A 19,276-nucleotide genomic window follows, 5' to 3' on the forward strand; every position below is an offset into this window, starting at 1 on the left:
ATGGCTTTAGTCCGTAGGACAGACAACAATCGTGCCATAGGCTAGCTTCTAGGGTTTAGCCTCCTTGATCTCGTGGTAGATCTACTCTTGTAACCCACATCATCAATATTAATCAAGCAGGACATAGGGTTTTACCTCCATCAAGAGGGCCCGAACCTGGGTAAAAACATCGTGTCCCTCGTCTCCTGTTACCATCCGCCTAGACGCACAGTTCGGGACCCCTTACCCAAGATCCGCCGGTTTTGACACCGACAATCATCATCATCATAGTGATGTAACAATGTGTCACTCATCATCATACATTAATTAACCACTAGCACATAGTAGTCATAATACGACCGACGGTACTAACTAATTGTCATTATTCTAGGTAGAGAGCTTCTCTGCACACAGTAGTCATAACACGATCGATGGTAGCACATAATTGTTATGATCCTAAGTAGATAGTTTCCCAGCACATTCTGGCGTCGTGGCAGCTAGACGACCTAGAAAGGATGATGTGGATCTATTTACTGGAGATGGGACAACGTCTCAATGGTGGTGGTGGCTTTTTAAGCGTGCGAACGTGTTGTACGCTATGGGTTTGCTGCATTGGGTGTATGCTCCTGGATCGTGATGCGAGCGGATCGGCGGTGACCTCGCCAGTTCTAGATTGTGGGGCATGAGGGCATTTCCAATTGTGGAGTTTGTAGGTGTGTGTGGTGGTTTCGTGTTGTTTTATGTATGTTCTTGTCAAAAGATTGTTGAATAATTAAATGGTTGTGTGCATCGCTTGATGCAGAAGCAGGGGCTTGCTCTTCTTTAAAAAAAAGACAATTTTGAACTAAAACACCGACACTTATTTTGGATCCGAGGGAGTACTACCTTCTTCTACTATTACTAAACTGAAGGTAATTTGAGGAAATGTACATAATTCGATACCAATGGGTTTGAGACTCAATTATGGTCTAATTTTTATTTGGCCAATTTAAAATTTGCATACTAAAAACATTAAGTTTAATGCACAATGTGTAACCATAAAATTTTGTTGAAAGTATGATTTAAAAGTTTGAGAGATTATTGCTAACTAAATAAATATTGTTAGCATGCCTATTTAAATAAGTACTAAACTAGCAGTGTGACCGACACATTTGTGCAGACAGATATAATAATATGTAGTTTCTTAATACTAACTCTCAGTCCTCAAGGACTAGCACTGCAATCACAACTTTTTTGGTGACGTGACTCTTTGTTAAACCATCTCCAGGAACTATCACATGTATACTTATAAACACATTAGTCCCTTAATTGTTTTGATCACGAAATCATCCAAAACCCTCATGGGGCACTAGTTGCTTACAATCCCTCCATTTTTGAATGATTCAAAAAAATAGAGGGACAATTTTGGTTCCAGGATACGGCAGATCACGGACTAAGTGCTTTGCAACGCGTTTAGAATCAAATTTAAAGCAAGAGTTGCAACTGGATAAATACCCTCCGGAACTATTAGAACAATATCCTCTCCCCTTTGTCATCGGAATGTCCAAAAGGTTTGAGAAGCATAGGCTTCTACGTGGTATCCCTTGCGCTAGGTGGTGAAGCAGTTGGTAGAGCCGTTGTGGCAGGTGTAGGAGCTTCAGCTTCACAAGGGGGAGGAGCATTTGCTTCAGATGGAGCAACTTGGTTGTGTGGTACAGAAGAGGCGTCAACTTCATCAACATATGTCACGTCAAAGTGATAATGGATATTAAAACGTTCACGCATTTTAAATAGTTCGTGAATTTGACAAACAGTACGTGGATTTGAAGAAAAACGTTAGCACATTTGAGAATATGAAAAAGTTCATAGAATTTTAAAAGGTGAAAAATTTAATATAATTTATGAATTTGAAATAGGTTTCATGAAAATAAAAAACATTCTCAAATTTTTAAACATGTTCATGAATTTTAAAAAACATATTCGTGAGTTTAGAAAATAAAAAATAATAAAATATAAAAGCATAACCGATGAACTAAAATATTAAAAACAGGAAAAGAAACACGGGCAGTGAGGGTTCTAGAATATTCCAACAATAAAAAAAAGAACCAAGTGTCTTCTGTTACATGGGCCAGCCGGAACCAGCGATCCGCTGTGTGCGCTGGCGCCAAATCCTATTCGACGCCTTAAGCGCCGAATATAGGCCATTTGGTACAGGGCACACCCCCCCTGTACGCTTGGTTTGTCTAGCGGGCCGGCCCATTTCACACCCTTCTGCTCTTTTTCTTCTGTTTCTAAAGCGCAAAAATCGTACGAGAGACAGGAATCGAACCAACGTCGAGCGACTTGAGTGTAGGACACGACAACCACCACATCACACCAACTGTTGTGTTTACTTACATGTTTTTATCCTCTTTTATCTTTCTTCTGTTTTTTCGTTTTTTTTCTTTCCTTTTTCAAATTCAAGAAACTTGTTTTTCTTCAATTTTTTCGCTGCAAAATTGATGAAATGTTTTCCAACTCGATGAACTTTTTTCAAATTTTATGACTTTTTTTCCAATTTGATGATCTTTTTTCAAATTCGGTGAATTTTTTCAAATCCGATGAACTTTATTCAAATCCGATGAACTTTTTTGAAACTCGATAAAATTTATTTCAAAATTTTTTACCTTTTTAAATCCGGTGAACTATTTTTAGAATTGATGAACTTTTCTTCAAATTCGATGAACTTTTTTAAAAAAATTGATGATCTTTTCTTCAAATTCGATGTATTTTCTTCAAAAGTGTTGTACTTGTTTTCAACATCGATGAACTTTTTCATATGCAATGAACTCTCTTAAAATTCGATGAACTTGCTTTTAAAATTCAATGAACTTTCTTCGTATTCGATGAACTTTTTTTCAAATTCGATGATTTTTTTAAATCCGATGAACTTTTTGTATTCGGTGAACTTTTTTCTTAATTCTTAATTTTTCTGTGTTATTTTTTCATGTTTATGAAAAATTTACGAGCATATTCCCTCCATTTTCACACTGAAACAACAGTTCAGCAGAAAAGAAAATGAAAAGCAGGCGACGTGACTTGATCGATGGAGCGAGCGAGTGGCGGGAGCGAGGGAGCGAAGGCAGAGTGGGCCGGCCCATAAAGGGAGCTCACGTGGGCGCCCGAACTCCTTACGGGCGCTGAAGGCGCCCGCGAGGAGCTCTCTGCGCTGGCTATGATTAAGGAACTATTTGGCCCATAAGGCGCTGATTTCACTAGATGGGGCTCGCATCGCTCGCTTCTTGCCGGCCAACCAACGCAGAGCGCTCGGTTGCTCTTAGTGCTAACGCCTCGCTTCGCTCGACAGGCGCTTGTTAACTGGTATAACTGGTGATCAATTAACTTTAGGGGGGAAATATGAGATTGAAATATGTTCATGAGTTTGAAAAAAGTTCACCAATAAGAATTTTTCTCCAAGAATTTTAAAAAAAGATCATGAAATTAAAAAGGTTCATAAATCCATAAAGAGTTCATGAATTTGAAAGAGGTTCATTAATCTAAAACAGCCTAAAGAATTTGAAAAAAGCTCAGAAATGTGAATAAAATTTCAAGAAATCGAGAAAAGGAGGTTCACAAATTTTAAAAAAGGAAAAAAAATGGAAACCTGAAAAAAAAATACCAGAACAGAAACAAACATGATCCAAGTCGGGACATCTGGGAGGCTTTGGTGAAGACGACGTAGGAGATGCTTGCGTTGCTGGTGGGCACCATGCCAGTTACCGATGTCGCGGTGCTACAGATGACCGCTCCTCCAGACTATGACGATGCTTAGTTTAATAGTACGCATCTCTCCCATTTCAAATCGCTCAAGGATTGGCCCGTTTGTGTGCCTAGCGATTGTCCTAGGGAAGAGTAAGCTTACAACTTTACAAGCTATGGACAAGGAGGTAGCTGACCTACTCTTGCTTCTTTTTGTTTGTCAGATCCACACTCGAACAGCCTGTCTCCGTAGATCAGATCATGGCTACATCACACAAGCTAGCCATAGGTACGTGCAATAATGTGTGCAAATCTCATGGCTTTGACAATCCAACCAATCCATCGATGCATTCATAGTACATGCTTAGCTTGATCAAGTGGGGGATGGATTAACTGAGCAACTTGGATTCATTATTAGCTACCTTATTAGCTAGTACTACTACATTTCATAGTACATGCTTAGTTTGACCCAATAGGGAATAATTAGCTGTGCAAGTTGAGTTCATTAACTAGCTTAATTAGCTAGCAAGTACTGCCACTGAAACACTTGAGAGCCCAGATCGGAGAGCTAGGCAAGTGCATCCCCAACTTGACCACTTGGATAAAATTAACTAGCTAGCAAGGCTGGATCTTAGATCAGGACCTGTTTTGCTATTTATATTAACTCCTAGTGTCTAGCTTGATAGTGTTGATTAGCTGTAAACCCCTAGACAGGCCCACAATATTAGGGCAAAACGACGTATGGACAGTCAACAGATTGATTGAGCAAGTCTTCTCTTCACCCCTCTTGGAGGAATTTGTCTTAATGGAGAAATGTATGTTGTTTGGTGTGGAAACCATCGGACTTAGTCCTCGCTAGTTGAATTCAGATACGACGACGCAACTAAAGTTGTATCCCTCGATGGAGGTATTATGTGATGGGTAGACTTTTTCCTTCAGCGCTGGGAGCGGCTTCACACATCAACTAGGAAATTTTTATTAAGCATTCTATTGCTGGACTAGCTACAAAATGACTATGTTCTTACAACTATTGAAGCAACTCAGCAAGACCCAGAAATCATCGACCATTGATATCCTCTACCAGAAGCTCTGCAGACACGTTTCAGCTCTCAGGGGGGAGAGCCTTGCATCTGGCGGATGATCATATTTTCATGCATTTTATGAGTGTGGCATGTGTTTCGGCTGTTGAGCCAAGAATTCTTTTGGGTTTGTATCAGGTGTGTTGGCATTGAGCCCGTCCTTCTGAGGATTTGTTTCAAGTACCGTGTATTTTATTCTCATTGAACTAGGGTATGTAAAACCTTAAGGTCTCCAGTTCGCTAAAGTCGGGCAAGCGTCTCCTTTCTAAAAAAATTAGGTCAACCATTCCTTGGAACCTTGTCATCATTTCAGCTGTGTTATGGACAATGTTCAGACTACGTTCATCACACCTTACAATATGATCAGTACCATGTTAGCAAGAAATGTACATATCTGTGGAATTTTTCCAAAACCAAAAGTTCTCTCTATACAAAACCAAGAAACCTAGCATGACTAGAGCTGTTAGACTGGCTTGCTTTGGTGTTAAAATTCCAAGTGTCCCCACTGACAGTGTTGATTAGCTGCTGTTCTAATGTCAAATAAAGCAAAATTGGATCAACGACATCAGCGACGCTGTCAAAAAAACATATAGGCGCCGCGTCACGTTTATCGGTTTACCTCTTCTTGGACTATTTGTTTGTTTGGTTTGAGGGTGTGATCAAGTTGCATATTTTAACTGTTCGATTTTATGGGAGAACACTGGTGTGTGTAAATTAGGATCGATAACGACTTAATAGATCTGAAAGTAAGCTTGTTAATTTGGCAATTATCCTTTCTTTTTGATTTTTTTGGGCGATTATGCTTCACAAAAGCTTGGATATATTGCTCTCAATTGTTGGCTAGCTGGAAATGAAACGGGTAAGTGCTTCACAAGAGCTTGGACATATTGCTGTGAGTACTATTCATGTCAAGAAGCACAAGTCTGAACAAGTGTAGCAAAATCTTATTCTTTGTACTATCTTCTTTCTCTGTACACTGTGTAGTGACAAATCAGCAAAATATACATGGTCTAGCTAATTAATTTATTCTTCCTTTTCTTCTATGTATACATGACATGACTAACTAGATGACTAGATGGTGGGCGTCATGATGTTGAGCAGTGAAACTCTGGTCTGCACCACGCTCCTGAACACCAAGTCGCACGCGCTGTCGCACTCGTCGAAGCACTGCTCCAGCGCGTGCAGCCTCTCCACGTTCGCCTCAGCCGTGTCCGGGGTGGGGGACTTCCTTGCGAACGGTGGAATAAACGTGGTCGTCTTCTTGCAAGACGACGCCGCAGACGACATGGACGCAGCGGCCGAGAACACGGCTGCGGAGGCCGCAGCGCTGGCAGCGGCCGCCTCCACAAGAGCATAGGCCATCTCGGCCTCCTCGCCGGTAACGGCGACGAGGTTCAGGCGCGCGCACTTGGTGGAGATGGCGGAGGCCGACGCGGTGAGGCGGGCAAGCTCCTTCTCGGCCCTGTGGTGGGACCTGGAGGCGGACGCGAGCCTGCCGGTGTCCCCTCTGCGGAGCGCGGCACGGGACTCGGCAGCGGCCTGCCTGAGCTCTAGGAGGCACTCCTGGAAGCCCTGGTGCGCGTCGGCGAGGAGGAGGAAGGCGTCTAGAAGGCGGTCGCCGGTGTTGCTGGTGGTGCACCGAAGCGCGGCTACGGACGCTGGGAGGAGGAGGAGGTCGGCGAGCGCGGCGTGTAGCGCGTGGATGTTGGCCAGGCCGGCTGGTATGGAGGATTCTGCGCGGAGGGCGGCGATGCGGGCGTGGAGGTTGGCGAGGAGCGGGTGGGAGGAGGTGGTGCCGGGGAGGCTGACGGAGCGGACATGGCGAGGCTTGGAGAAGGACCTCGCCGGTGTCAGAGGGAATGAGATGGAGCGGCCGAAGTTGGGAGCCATTTCGATGGAGCGGCGGCTGGCTAGATGCGCGAGAAGAGAACTGAGATGAGATGAGATGTGAGAACGGAGGAGACCGTAGACGTGCTATATATGCAATGCAAGGAGGAGGCTAGCAACAGGGTGGCTTGACATGCAAGTGGTGGTTGCACGTGTGGTGGGTTGCCGGGCAGCGGCGTACGTGGGGGACATGATCCGCCGGTGGAGGAGACACGAGATGAGGAGGTTGCTGCTAGCTGCTGGCGCCGTTGGACAGCCGGCAAGACATATGATTGGAGTAATGGAAGATGACTCATTGGGCAGGACGATGCAGCGGAACACGGACATCCACGATCTACCGTTGGATCTTGGATGGATGATGAGTCCAGGTCATCCTCAACGAACGTTACGTGCAAATTGTGCTGTTGCTCAACAGGTATATTCGGTCCCATCTACGCAAGTTTTGGCATCTACGCACATGCGGGCACGACTATTTTGACCTACGCAGGCTAGAGGCGAGGAGATCTATGGGAAGGCTGAGCACTCCGCAACAATCGGATCCGAGCATACGTGTGATTTTGTCTTATGCGTTGCAAGTTGGGAGACATGAGAGATTCCATTTGTCGTTTCGTTTAGGGAGAGAAAAGACGCACACCACATGCATGAGCTGCATGTTTTGCTAAACCTAGGTGTCTGAAAATTTCACTACCGTCACTTGATTAATCACGATGCCAAAAACGAGAGCAACACCGTCGATGACTGTCGACCACAACAAGGCTGAGCCATGACCTTGCGAGAGACTGGACGTTGGTGATAGCAGCAGAGAGCTACAATGTCTTAGATGGAGCCGCGGAGGTGAAGAAGAGGGTTGACTGGTGCAGATTGAAGGTGCAGGGTCGTCATCGACCCTAGAGAACATAAGACTTAGAGAGATGATCAGTTCAGGGTAAGGCGATGTGGCGGGGATTTGGGGGGTTGGCAGGCGGTTATGCACGCGTTGGATGGCGCCGCGTAGCGAAACATATCTTGTGGAGGAAGATGTACAATAAATTCTGACAAAGCAAGAAGACGTTCATTTGACCCCTTGTTGCAGATCCAACGCTCAGAAATTCGACTGCCCGAAACGTTTCTCTCAGGTAGCTGAGAGATAGGTCCTCCCCTAGTTAATTCCGTAACGTGATGATCCTTATTGGGTTAGATCCAGCCTTCCAGGATGCGTGCCTATTGCGGCTCGTTAACGCCTACCGGCTAGGGTTCCTTCAGCGCCAAGATGTGGACCAGATTTTAGTGCTCTTCTTTTCCGCTGACGGCGAAGGGCGTTGGTGCTTGGTAGTTGCGGCCAGGGCGGCATGCAACGGTACAACTGCTTGTATTTTTCTTATTTTCTGTTGCTTATATTACTAGTCTTTTTATTGTTATTATTATGAATACATGTAATGTATACCTACATGTGTACATCTTAAAAGGAAAAATGCCGAGAAAACACACAGTACGTACATACATATGCGATCGTTATTAGATACTCATTTGGAATCCAACTACTTCCACACTAACTTATTCCGTATCTTTATCGATCCATCAATGAATTGGGGGCGCAACTATGCGCTTCAAGCAGTGCATGTATGATTGTGTGGATTAGCCACTTAATGAATGGTGCATGCGCACGAATGGGTTGTCGCCGTGTTACAACACTACTGATAATAATACATAATGTTGTACACGAATGGGTTGTCGTCGTCCTTCCACTCAATTCTCTAGGAACATCCCTACTGTTCGTCTGGTAGCAGCTACTATCCAGATCGACCATATTGATTTTAGCTAATCACATGCACCAGCTGCATGCTCTGCCTAGGCAATCCTAGTAAGCTAATCATGCTGGTTTCCGTAAACACTTGATGATGCTTCATTGATGATATCTCCATGGATACAATATTAGTATGCTTGCAGCCACCTCGATAAGCAACTAGTTGATCGTACATAGGGACAACCAGCTAACCACCGGATATACCAAGAGAGATTTGATTCTAGATAACTTATTTGTGACAAATGCTGTGACTTGGTTATGCACACTATTAGAGAGGGACCTTTGGTGGTCCAGGTTAATCACATAATTGAGCTATATTTCAAAACTCACAAAGCGCTAAGACAAGGTGATGCTCTCTCTCCCTTTTTTATTTGATTTTAGTTGCCGATGCTCTGGCCATTATTATGGAAAGACTAAGCAAAATGACTTTGTGAATGGAGTACTTGGGAGAATTTACATAAAGGGGTCAATGTGCTGCAATATGCTGATGACGCAATCCTTCTTATACAAGGCGATGAAAACAACGCTAAAAACTTAAAATTCCTATTGATCTTTTTTAGGGCAATATTTATCCAAGTTATTTTTTTCTTCGAAAAGGAGGGTAGGTGCCTGTTCAGTACCGATTGGTGCACTACAAATTGATTTCTGTCATTGACTGGTTATTCGGCTTGCATTTGAGGATGAATATTTTTTTGTTTTCTTATATGAGTTGGAACTCGAATATTTAATCACTTCTTAAGGAAATTCACTATCGACATGGTTAGCACTATTTTTCTACCGATCAATTTCATACAAGTTGTCGTGGTATTTCCTTGACATATGCCAACGGGTGGCTAATCATGTATGGGGTCAAAAGACCGTTGCGGGGCTCTAGAAGCGGGAGTAGGCAAGACCGTAAACGACGCCGGGTCTTACCCAGGTTCGGGGCTCTCCGTGGAGATAACACCCCTAATCCTGCTTTGCGGGGTCTCCGCATCACTATGATCAAAAGCAAGTACGAGGGTGCTCCTTGAGCTGTTCGGGCTAGAGGAGGAAGAAGCCTGCTTGCACTACTACTCTCTAGCTATGGGTGTGTGAATGATCTAAGGGGGCCGAACCCTTTGCATGGGTGACCCTGGGGGGTTTATATAGGCCTACCCCCCAGGGGTACAACGGTAATCCGGCTAGTCCTCGGACCCGGCCGTCAGTGTCTCTGGGCTCCGGCTTCACCGCCGGCTGCTGGGGCCCGCCGCCTGGTGGGTCCCTCCGGCTGCCGTGAGCTCGACCGACAGGTAGGGCCCGCCGTCTGCGGGCCAGGTGGACCAGGTTGTACTGTAGCCGTGCCCTTGTTGACGATGACTTGGTCGGGGGGCGCATGGCTACAATGTCGCCGCCTGGCGGTCGATCACTGTAGCCACACCCCTCCACCTCTAGTTAATGGTACACAGACTCCAAGGGGAGGGGTCGCCGCCTGCTAGGAGTGGCCTCCCCTTGAAGCCGCCTGCTCTGGCCTGGCCGTCTTCTGGAGCAAGCAGGCTGGTAGGGCTCGCCGCCTGTGGGTCATACCGACCGCCCGTCATGGGGGCATGGCCTTGCCTGACGTAGGCATCGTCATGGGCCGTGTGGCTACAGTGCCGTGCCAGGCGAAGCGTGTCCGCCTGGTACGTCTGCACTGTAGCCACGTTCCTTCCAGAATTCGGGGGTGGCAGGTGGCACTGTTGCCACGCCCTGTCTTGTCACGGCAGATGGGTGCGGATTTGGAGATGGCGATGGGCCGCCTGCTAGAAACCGGCCCAGGCCATCACCGCCTTCTGAGGCGCGCCGCCTTCTAGGAGGCGGCCGGCTGGCTCCAACCGGCCACGGAAGCCAGCCTTGCTGTCAGTCGGACTGAGGGGCCAGGCTAGCCCCGATGTCTTGAAATCTGCTAAGGTGCGGGTGAGGCTACCCTGGGTCTATCCCCCCGTCACAAGTAGTTCACTCTCTACAGCAATGAATAGTTTATGCATATGCGTTCCAGATAGCACAAATTGATGTACGTATTACTTTCCACTTGCTCCCTCTGTAAACAACACAATGGAACGGAACACACCTTATATATACTAGGAAAAGAGCCCGTGCGTTGCAACGGGAGAAAAAAATAACACACGCTCTTAACCCAATAATCATGATTCAAGACTCTAATAGGTCCATGTCCTTTATTCTCACATGGCATCACATTTGGGTTGGCGACGTGCTGACACAACAAAAACGTGTTTGAATGTGGTCAGTCCTAAGGCGTCTCTTTCTCGCGCGCAAGCACACTCGCTCAGAATAAGATGAGAAATACGTTGTTTTACCCGCGAGATTTTTCATAGGTGTCAAGGTGTGCATGCATGGTTATCAATGTTTTCTTTTCTCTTAATCTGGTTTTAATGGGTGTTTACTTGCAAGTCGGGTCATCGTTGGTACGAAAGAAAAACGGATCGTGCACTATATATTAAATTTACACTAAAAATAATATTTTAAAAATATTTAACAGCTAAAATAATATCATATTTAGATTCTATGCATTTTTCTAGCAAAAAGGCCCGTGCATTGCAACGGGAGAAAATAAATGACATCCCAATCCAATATGCAAAGCGATGGGAATGTGTGTTCAGGAATAACATGTAGGAGAATTGTGATTTCAGCTAGCCAATCTTTGGAAAGCGGCTTAGAAATGAATGTGTTCTTTGATTTGTCGATTAAGTTAAGATATAAGCATTTCTGATCAGATGTTCTTTTTTAAATCAAGCATAAGAATAAAAATACATATAGAACATTAAAAAATAAAATCAAAACTAAAACATAATTTCTTCTGCCAAAGAAAGATGACATTCCTCACCTTCATTTCATTATCAGAAGAGTCAAATTTAGGATTTAATATAGCTTTCAATAGTAATAATGTGTGTTATAAACTTATAATCAAGCATGGGCTAGGTTTAGTACCTATAGTTAGGTTTATAGTGTACTTATATTTCAACAATCAAATGAAACCAAATATAAGAGCACAAAATATGGATTGTCAACCATTAGCCTTCTATGAAAATATGGCACGCGTTTCACGTGCTCTAAAAGAACATTACAGAACCCTGAAGATTGTAATTTTATTATACATTGAGGTTGAAGATATATAATTTTATTATACAATGAGAGTTACCCCACAAAATAATTATACAGTGAGAGTTGAAGATTTATAATATATTATATACAATGAGGGTTGAAGATTTTTTGGATGTCTGTAAGACAGAAATCGTTTAGCTTGGAAGGCAGTTCCTTCTCCAAGTAATGTACGCATTATGAGTAGAAATGAGTTTAAATGTGTAAGTAACTAATAACAGTTTTGTGGCCATGACAATACAAAGGAAAAATAGGAAACCTTAATCCATGAACCCATCCGTGTGAAAATAGCAAAGCTCGTAATAATTTTGTTCAAATCACGTTATTCGCTACATAACTGAGACATTCGTCGGAGCATGTGGCAGGCAATGTAGTAAGTGGCAGCATTGCACATCAAAAAACATGTATAAAGTAGAGAAGCACAGCTTCCAGCAAGATATGAATGTTTTTGTATGTTAAGTATAACTGTAGCACCAATCATGATGTATGAAAGTGACACTCTCAATAATTTAAGTCTTGGAAAAGCTAGTCTCAATGGGTTTGAATTTGCTTTACAGTAAGATTCAGTCTTTGTTTGAATGGAGGCATGCACATCCACTTTTCTCACATACCAATAAAAAGGAAACAATGGACTTATATTCACTGAGAGTTATGACGCTAACAAAACCAGGATAACCCTACAGGGATGGAAAGAGAGAAACTTAGACTACAGAATCCTAGAGAATCGTCAATTGGAAGATTTACATTACTTGCCAAACCATCAACAAATTGTGCAGATCCTTACATTCATGTGTACAGATAAAGCAAGATCTACTGAAATTAACTATGAAAAGAAGCCTACTTAAGGAAATTCATCAAAACCTTTTGGGGGCAATTCATCAAACAACTGAATCCCGTATGCTTAAGGAAATTCAACAAACACATAATTGACATGGATGTTTCCTGGTGATCAAGCCTTCATAATTACTCGCATAGCTTTAACCACATGAGACATGAGGTACTCAGGAAGCGAGCCAAATCTACAGCCTGAAGCACTCACCTACTATGCATTAATCTGCTACCAAGGATTGGAGAAGGCAGCGATGGCTACAGCGGTGCCGTTACAGCCTACATACCTATGTGAATTTGGAATTGCAAGGACTAATAAGTTGAACAGCTCGAGGAAATTGATCGCGCTAGCCTCCCTCTTGCTGGTCGCCTCCACCTCGGTCACATCGGCGCCGGTGGCCTCAGACAGGGCAGAGATAGAATCAAGCACTAACAGATAAAGAAATAAGAAATGTTCCAAGCAAAAATTCATTTCAAAGGAGAGGGTAATGAATCTGTTTATCAAGTTGGTTGCCGGTTATAATGTATTTGGCCCAAAATCTACCACTCCCCGATCCATACACACATACTCGTGGTCTCCATATCATCTCTCTTTCTCTCCAATAATCATCCAAACAGAGGAGCACAGTTCAGTAAAAAAAAACAGAGGAACACAACTAGCAAAGAAGGCTAAACAGAAACATATTTCTCACCTTGGAGGTGTTGCTTCTGCACTGAATTGTCTGAACAACTCTTTCTCTACCTCTTCTGAAACCTGAAATATGCATATGTTAGAAAGCTTCTAATTTTTATGTGATGATATTAAGAAAAGGGAAAAGGAGTATCAAGAACAGATTCATATGTTTGGTCATTAGCCATTACAAACTTCAATATATCAATCTCTGTTCCATGGGTGGGTGGGTGGCTAATGGGTGCCTCCACAGCTCAACAAGTGTATGCGCTGCCACCACTCGTTTGTTGTAGCTTTCCGGCGTTGTTCAGTTTGTCGCTCGGCCATCTTGTTCTTTCTCCATCAAATGACACGACGGTCAAAGTTCTAGAGGGAACGGTCATGTGCTGGTGAGTGGTGACTTATGGTGTTCGCAGCAGATCATATCTGAACGGAAAATGCTGGATAATTTGCATAAGCTAGGTGAATAATTAGTATTGGCATGTGAAATTGACACTTTGTACTGCTTTCCACTAAAAGTAACACGAAGATGTCAGAGCACATAAATGCAATTTGCTTGTTTAGGGACCTTTGCTTTTGATGACAATCCGGATGATCTCATAAGACAAAGTGTATTTCTTCACGATCTGGAGTAAGACAACTGCAGTCAGTATTATTTTTGAACAATTTATAAATCAAAATCATCTAGATAAAGCTCATGTTAAGAATTTGATGTGTCGCTGAGCACATCCTTATACAAAAAGAACTATAAAACACACATCTCTTTGAGGTGACTTAAGAAACAAAAGTTTTGACACCTTTTTTTTACCTAGCAGGAACTTGCTTGGCTTCCCTCACAGCGCTCGCGCTTTTAATGCCAATACTGTGTACCAGTTACAATAAACTTCCAAATTAATTTGCCTTTCAGCACATACATGTTGAAGTATCCTCTCTTCAGTTCATGCTAAGCTCCAATTTAAAATCTGGCAAGTAAACTGATACAAAGTGAAATACATAAGACATATGTTGTAGCATAAGATTGCAGTGAAGAAATTGTAAGGCATGTGTTGTAGCACGACAATTGCAGAATCTCTATTGTTCCAAGACAAAAAGGACTAAATATTTTTTCAGACAAAAAATGTATCAGCATGAAAGTGTTCTTGCTAGGTTGAGACTTGAGACTGTACGTCCAACCAATAATTCTGAAATAGCATACCTACTGTCAGGTAACCCAGCATCCTCAACAGCGACCCATAGTAGTCCTCCATTCCTATTTCAGAATTGATCAGAACAAGATCATCATGCAGCCATCCCCTTTCGTCGTTGGGCCGTCGCCGCCGCTGTAGCCGATCTATACTGTCGCCATGCACCGAGCTCTCGTGCTTTAGAACGGCGCCCTCCTCACTCCCCAGGCCACCGGACGGCAGCTGCTCACCCCCACCACCACAGCTGGAGCCTGCGGGAGAAGGGGTGGGAAGGAACAGGGAGGAAGAGGGGTACGAGGAGAGAAGAGGGCGGCTACAGCCCTGGCTGTAGTAGGAGGGATGGGAGCGAACAGGGAGGAAGAGGGCGGCCGGAGCGCCGGCGTGCTCCAACTCCACCAGCAACAGCATGCATCCGGGGGGGCTCGAGGAAGTCCCGTTCTGGCCATGGGGATGTGGATCCAGGCGGAGGAGATCCTCCAGCGGTGGAGCTTCGCAGGGGCGGCGGCTCTGGGAGGTGCAGCCGAATGGGAAGTTGAGGGGCGGCCGGATCCGCGGGTGCTGGCGACGAACGGCGGCTCAGCGGCGGTGGTGGCCGGCGGCGCCCGGTGAGGCGGGGCGGGGCAGGAGGTGGCAGCGCGCGGAGGAGATGTGATTGGGAGGCAGGGTCGTGTGGGTGGCCGGGCTAGTTTTTTTTTCTCCGCCGTACCGGTTCAGGCTGAGTTATGATTGGGACTGCGGGTTGATTTCCTGTGACTTTTTTGCACAACAACCATGACAGACGACAGAAACCAAATTCTCTTTATCAAACTTGAGGTACCACTCTCTTGAAGCTTGCTTCAAGCCATAAATTGATTTCTTTAGACGACATGCTAAATGTTTCTTTCCTTCCACAACAAAGTCTTCTGGCTGAGCCATGTAGACGTCTTCTTTTAAGTCACCATTTAGAAATGTCGTTTTAACACCCATTTGGTGTAGTTCTAGGTCGTAATGAGCCACTAATGCCATTATGATTCTGAAAGAATCCTTGGTTGACACCGGAGAGAAGGTTTGCTTATAATCAATGCCTTCTCTCTGTGTATACCCTTTTGCCACTAGCCTTTCCTTGAACCGTTCGACATTCCCTTTGGAATCATACTTGGTTTTGTAGACCCACTTGCAGCCTACTTTCTTAGCTCCATCAGGAACTTCTACTAAGTCTCATACGTCGTTTGAGCCCATAGATTTCAACTCGTCTTCCATGTCAACCAACCATTTGGACGAATTTTCGCTTTTAATGGCTTCCTTATATGAGGTTGGATCCTCCACCTTTCCCATATCATTCATGTCCTCCATCAAAAAAGTGATATAATCATCTGATATGGCTTTCTTCCTCTCACGCCGTGGTCTACCCATGGGCGGAGGTGGTGGTGGAACATCATCATTTTCATTATTTTCTCGGAGATCCTCATTTGTGTTTGGATTCTCATTATTAGTTTCTGGATCACCATTCGACTGAGAGACTGAATCGTGAGATTCAGGATCATCAGATGTCACATTTCTTCGTATTGGAAAAACAATCTTTTGGATAGTCGGGGATGGTACACAAACCCGCTTCTCCTCAAGATCGATCTCCCTTAAATTTGTGACCTCATTATCCTCAAAAAATACCGCTTGTCTAGTCTCCACAAACTTGGTGGTGTGACTTGGCAATAAAAACGATATCCCTTTCCCCTATGAGGGTATCCAACGAAGAAACAGCTAACTATTTTTGGATCCAATTTCTTAAGTTGTGGATTGAAAACTTTAGCTTCAGCAGGGCAACCCCACACCCGTAAGTAATTCAAGCTCGGTTTCTTTCCCGCCCACATCTCGTATGGTGTGTTCGGTGCTGACTTAGTTGGAGCAAGATTTAGTATGTGTGCAGCTATCTTTAATGCCTCTATCCAAAGGCTTACTGGTAAACTCGAGTGACTAAGCATGCTTCGCACCATATCCAGAAGGGTGCGGTTGCGGCGCTCGGCCACACCATTTTGTTGTGGTTCACCAGGCATTGAGTACTGAGCAATGATTCCATTTTCAGATAAGAACTTGGCAAAAGGTCCAGGAATCTGCCCATAAGGAGCATGCCTACCATAATACTCTCCCCCGCGATCAGACCGTACAACTTTGATTTTTGCGTTCAGTTGATTTTCAACCTCCGCTTTATAGACTTTGAATTTCTCCAAAGCTTCCGATCGGTCACGTATGGGATAAATATGCCCATAGCGGGAAAAGTCGTCTGTGAATGTAATGAACGAATCAAAACCATCTACAAACTTAACATTAAGGTGTCCACATATGTCGGTGTGAATTAATTCTAAAACCCCTGTGGCTCTTACTGCTCCTTTCTTATTTGTTTTTGCAAATTTTCCTTTGATGCAGTCGACACATTTGTCTGCATCTGAGAAGTCTAATGGGAGGAGTATTTCATTTTTAACTAAACGTTCAATTCTCCCCCTCGAAATGTGGCCCAAACGACAATGCCACAATTTCGAAGAATTACTAACTCCTTTCTATTTCTTCTCAACATTAATTTCATCACTCACATGCATAACTGAATCATTATTAAGAGATAACATGTATAGTTGGCCTCGTCTAACACCGATGCCTACATTCTTATTACATTTAATCAAAGCAAATTGTTTCTTGCCAAAATGGCACTCATACATATCATCATCTAAACGACAAACTGAAATCAAATTCCTACTTAAGGTAGGCACATAAATAACATTATTCAATCTAAGAGTGTGGCCAGTGTGTAGCTCCAACGTGAGAGATCCCACAGCTTCAACATCGGCCTCAACTCCGTTCGCAACCTTAAGCTTTCTTGTTCCTCCTCTTATGGTTTGGATCGTATTGAATCCCTGCATAGAGTTAGCAACGTGAGTGGTTACCCCTGAATCAATCCACCATGACTTTATTGAAAAATCAACATAAAGAGATTCATCTACAAAAGTAATTTCATCAATACCTCTTTTGTTCATCCATTTTAGAAAGCCTGGGCAGTCCCTTTGATAGTGTCCCTCCTCTTTGCAGAAGTTACAAGCATTTTCTCCAGCAGTGGAGCTGCTAGGAGCAGAAGAAGAACCACCTGCTTCTTTACCCTTGAATGCCTTAGGGTTGAATGGCTTAGTGCCTTCTTTCTTGACTTGCCTTTTCTGAGGCTTAGGGAAACCTTGTCCGTCATGCTTTCTCTTGTTAGAGCCAACATGAAAGACATGGTCTTTCTTCTGCCTCATGATCCTCTCTTCCTTCTGGACGATCCTTGCGGTCATCTCAGAGAGTGGCCATTTTTCCTTTAGAGAGTTATAGTTGACCTTAAATTGTTCAAACTCTTCAGGACGAGACTCAAGAATAATTATGACAAGAAGGGTTTCACTTAAAGAACACTCCAAAGCCTTAAGCTTGGTGAAAGCATTTACCACCCTCAATATGTGCTGCCTAACATTTCCGTCAACAGTGTATTTTTGAAGAAGCTTAGCAAAAAGCTCATGAGCATACACTTTGTCGGAGCCTTTAAATTGCTCCTCCATTTCAGTGACGAAATCTTTAGCAGTGCTTCAGAAATGTCCGGCGATATTGTCGCTTTCATGATGAGAAGCACAATATGGTTGGACTTGTTCCACTTTTCCATCTTAACATCATAGTCCTTCTTGAGTTCTGCATACCCTGTGACACCTGCCACAGGTGCCACATGTTTTTCTTCCCTCAAGGCATAGTCAAATTCATTACAACCCAAACATAATTCGACTTGGGACTTCAAACGAGGGAAGTTACTCCCCGTAAGTGGTTCGATCGTGTCGGACCGGAATGGAGCGGAAGCTGAAATCATCATAAAAGTTCATAAGTAAACTTGCATGATTATAAATTTACGTTGGTAAATAAACAAACATGCCAAGTATTTAATTTCAACTCCATGTCAAAACACCGTTGGGCAGAAAAAACATGGAATTAAAATATCATAGGGGATGACTCATAATAATAAAACAACGTTGGTCCGAATTAAAATTAGAGTCATTTCATTTTCAATTTAAACATCAACATAAAAAAATATTATCATTATTTGATGTCTAAAAAATTTCATCATCCAAAAACACATAATAAATCCTGAATGAAATATCTCGTTGGTTCAATTTTACCCAGAATAATAATGTGTTTATTACATTTTTTACGCATTTTTTGGTTTAAACAGTGCAAAGCATAATGTGTATATTAACTTAAACGCACTGGAAAAACAGAAAATCGCGACAGTGATTTTGGCCCGAAATACCCCACAGCTACACGTAAAACGGCCCAGCCCAGAAGAAGTTTTTTTTTGTGTGTGTGTGTTTTCGCTGGACTGACATAACCTGGGCCGCAGCCCACAGCCGGAATCGGCCCATTAGCGCCCGCTGGCCCAGCAGGGAGCCGCGTGGTGCTCTGAGTCGTCGGATCGAGCCGACGGCTCGGATCACCCCAAACCCGAGCAAAACCTGCGGCTGGGTCAAACCCTATCCATTTCCCGACAACTCCCCGCATTTCACGCTCGTACAGTGAGCTGCGACGGCGTTCGACGGCGGCTCGAGGCGCGCCGGCCATGGCGGCGCGGCGGCTGCGCTCGCCGGAGGAGCGTGCAGCAGGATGAATCCCGCGCGCTCCCCCGTCGAGCGTGGCCCCAGCGTCCGTGCACATGGCGCATCAAGGAGGGTGGAGGGACGCCGGCCACCGCGGCATGAGGAACGACGACGACTTGCTCGGCGTCGGCCAAACAAGGGCGCGTCGATTAGAGCGGCGGCGGCGGCGGCGCCACTTCGTGCCGCGCGTCGTCCCGAGGACGGCGGCGTCGCGGCGTCTTCGCCCTCGCGCAACGGTGGGCGCTGCGCGGGCCCCGAAGGGAAGAGGCGAGTACGCGGCGCGTTAGGTGAGGATTCTCCTCATTCTTTTCAAATTCGTGTACATCAGTGCTTGATTTGGGGTGAAAATAGTCCTAATTTCAGAATTAGGGTTCTTTGGAATTGGGGATAAATTCTAGGGT

General features: G+C 44.3%; 1 protein-coding gene and 1 long non-coding RNA gene across 2 annotated transcripts; both read right to left on the reverse strand.

Moving 5' to 3' along the window:
* Window positions 1-5,741: 5,741 nt before the first annotated feature.
* LOC123155730 (uncharacterized) lies at window positions 5,742-6,680 on the reverse strand. The gene has a single exon (XM_044573874.1). The coding sequence runs from the start codon at window positions 6,663-6,665 to the stop codon at window positions 5,847-5,849; it is 819 nt and encodes a 272-aa protein (XP_044429809.1). The 5' UTR covers window positions 6,666-6,680; the 3' UTR covers window positions 5,742-5,846.
* Window positions 6,681-13,481: 6,801 nt separating this feature from the next.
* Window positions 13,482-14,359, reverse strand: LOC123156242 (uncharacterized). The gene is made up of 3 exons (XR_006477926.1): window positions 14,256-14,359; window positions 13,869-14,034; window positions 13,482-13,686 (listed from the first exon to the last, which is right to left on the reverse strand). It is a non-coding gene; the product is annotated as an uncharacterized lncRNA (long non-coding RNA).
* Window positions 14,360-19,276: the final 4,917 nt, after the last annotated feature.

Source organism: Triticum aestivum, chromosome 7B (genome assembly GCF_018294505.1).
Source record: "Triticum aestivum cultivar Chinese Spring chromosome 7B, IWGSC CS RefSeq v2.1, whole genome shotgun sequence".
Lineage (NCBI taxonomy): Eukaryota > Viridiplantae > Streptophyta > Magnoliopsida > Poales > Poaceae > Triticum > Triticum aestivum.

Coding starts and splice junctions, on each gene's coding strand:
- LOC123155730 (XM_044573874.1), bottom strand. CDS start 6,665: ATGGCTCCCAACTTCGGCCGCTCCATCTCATTCCCTCTGACACCGGCG.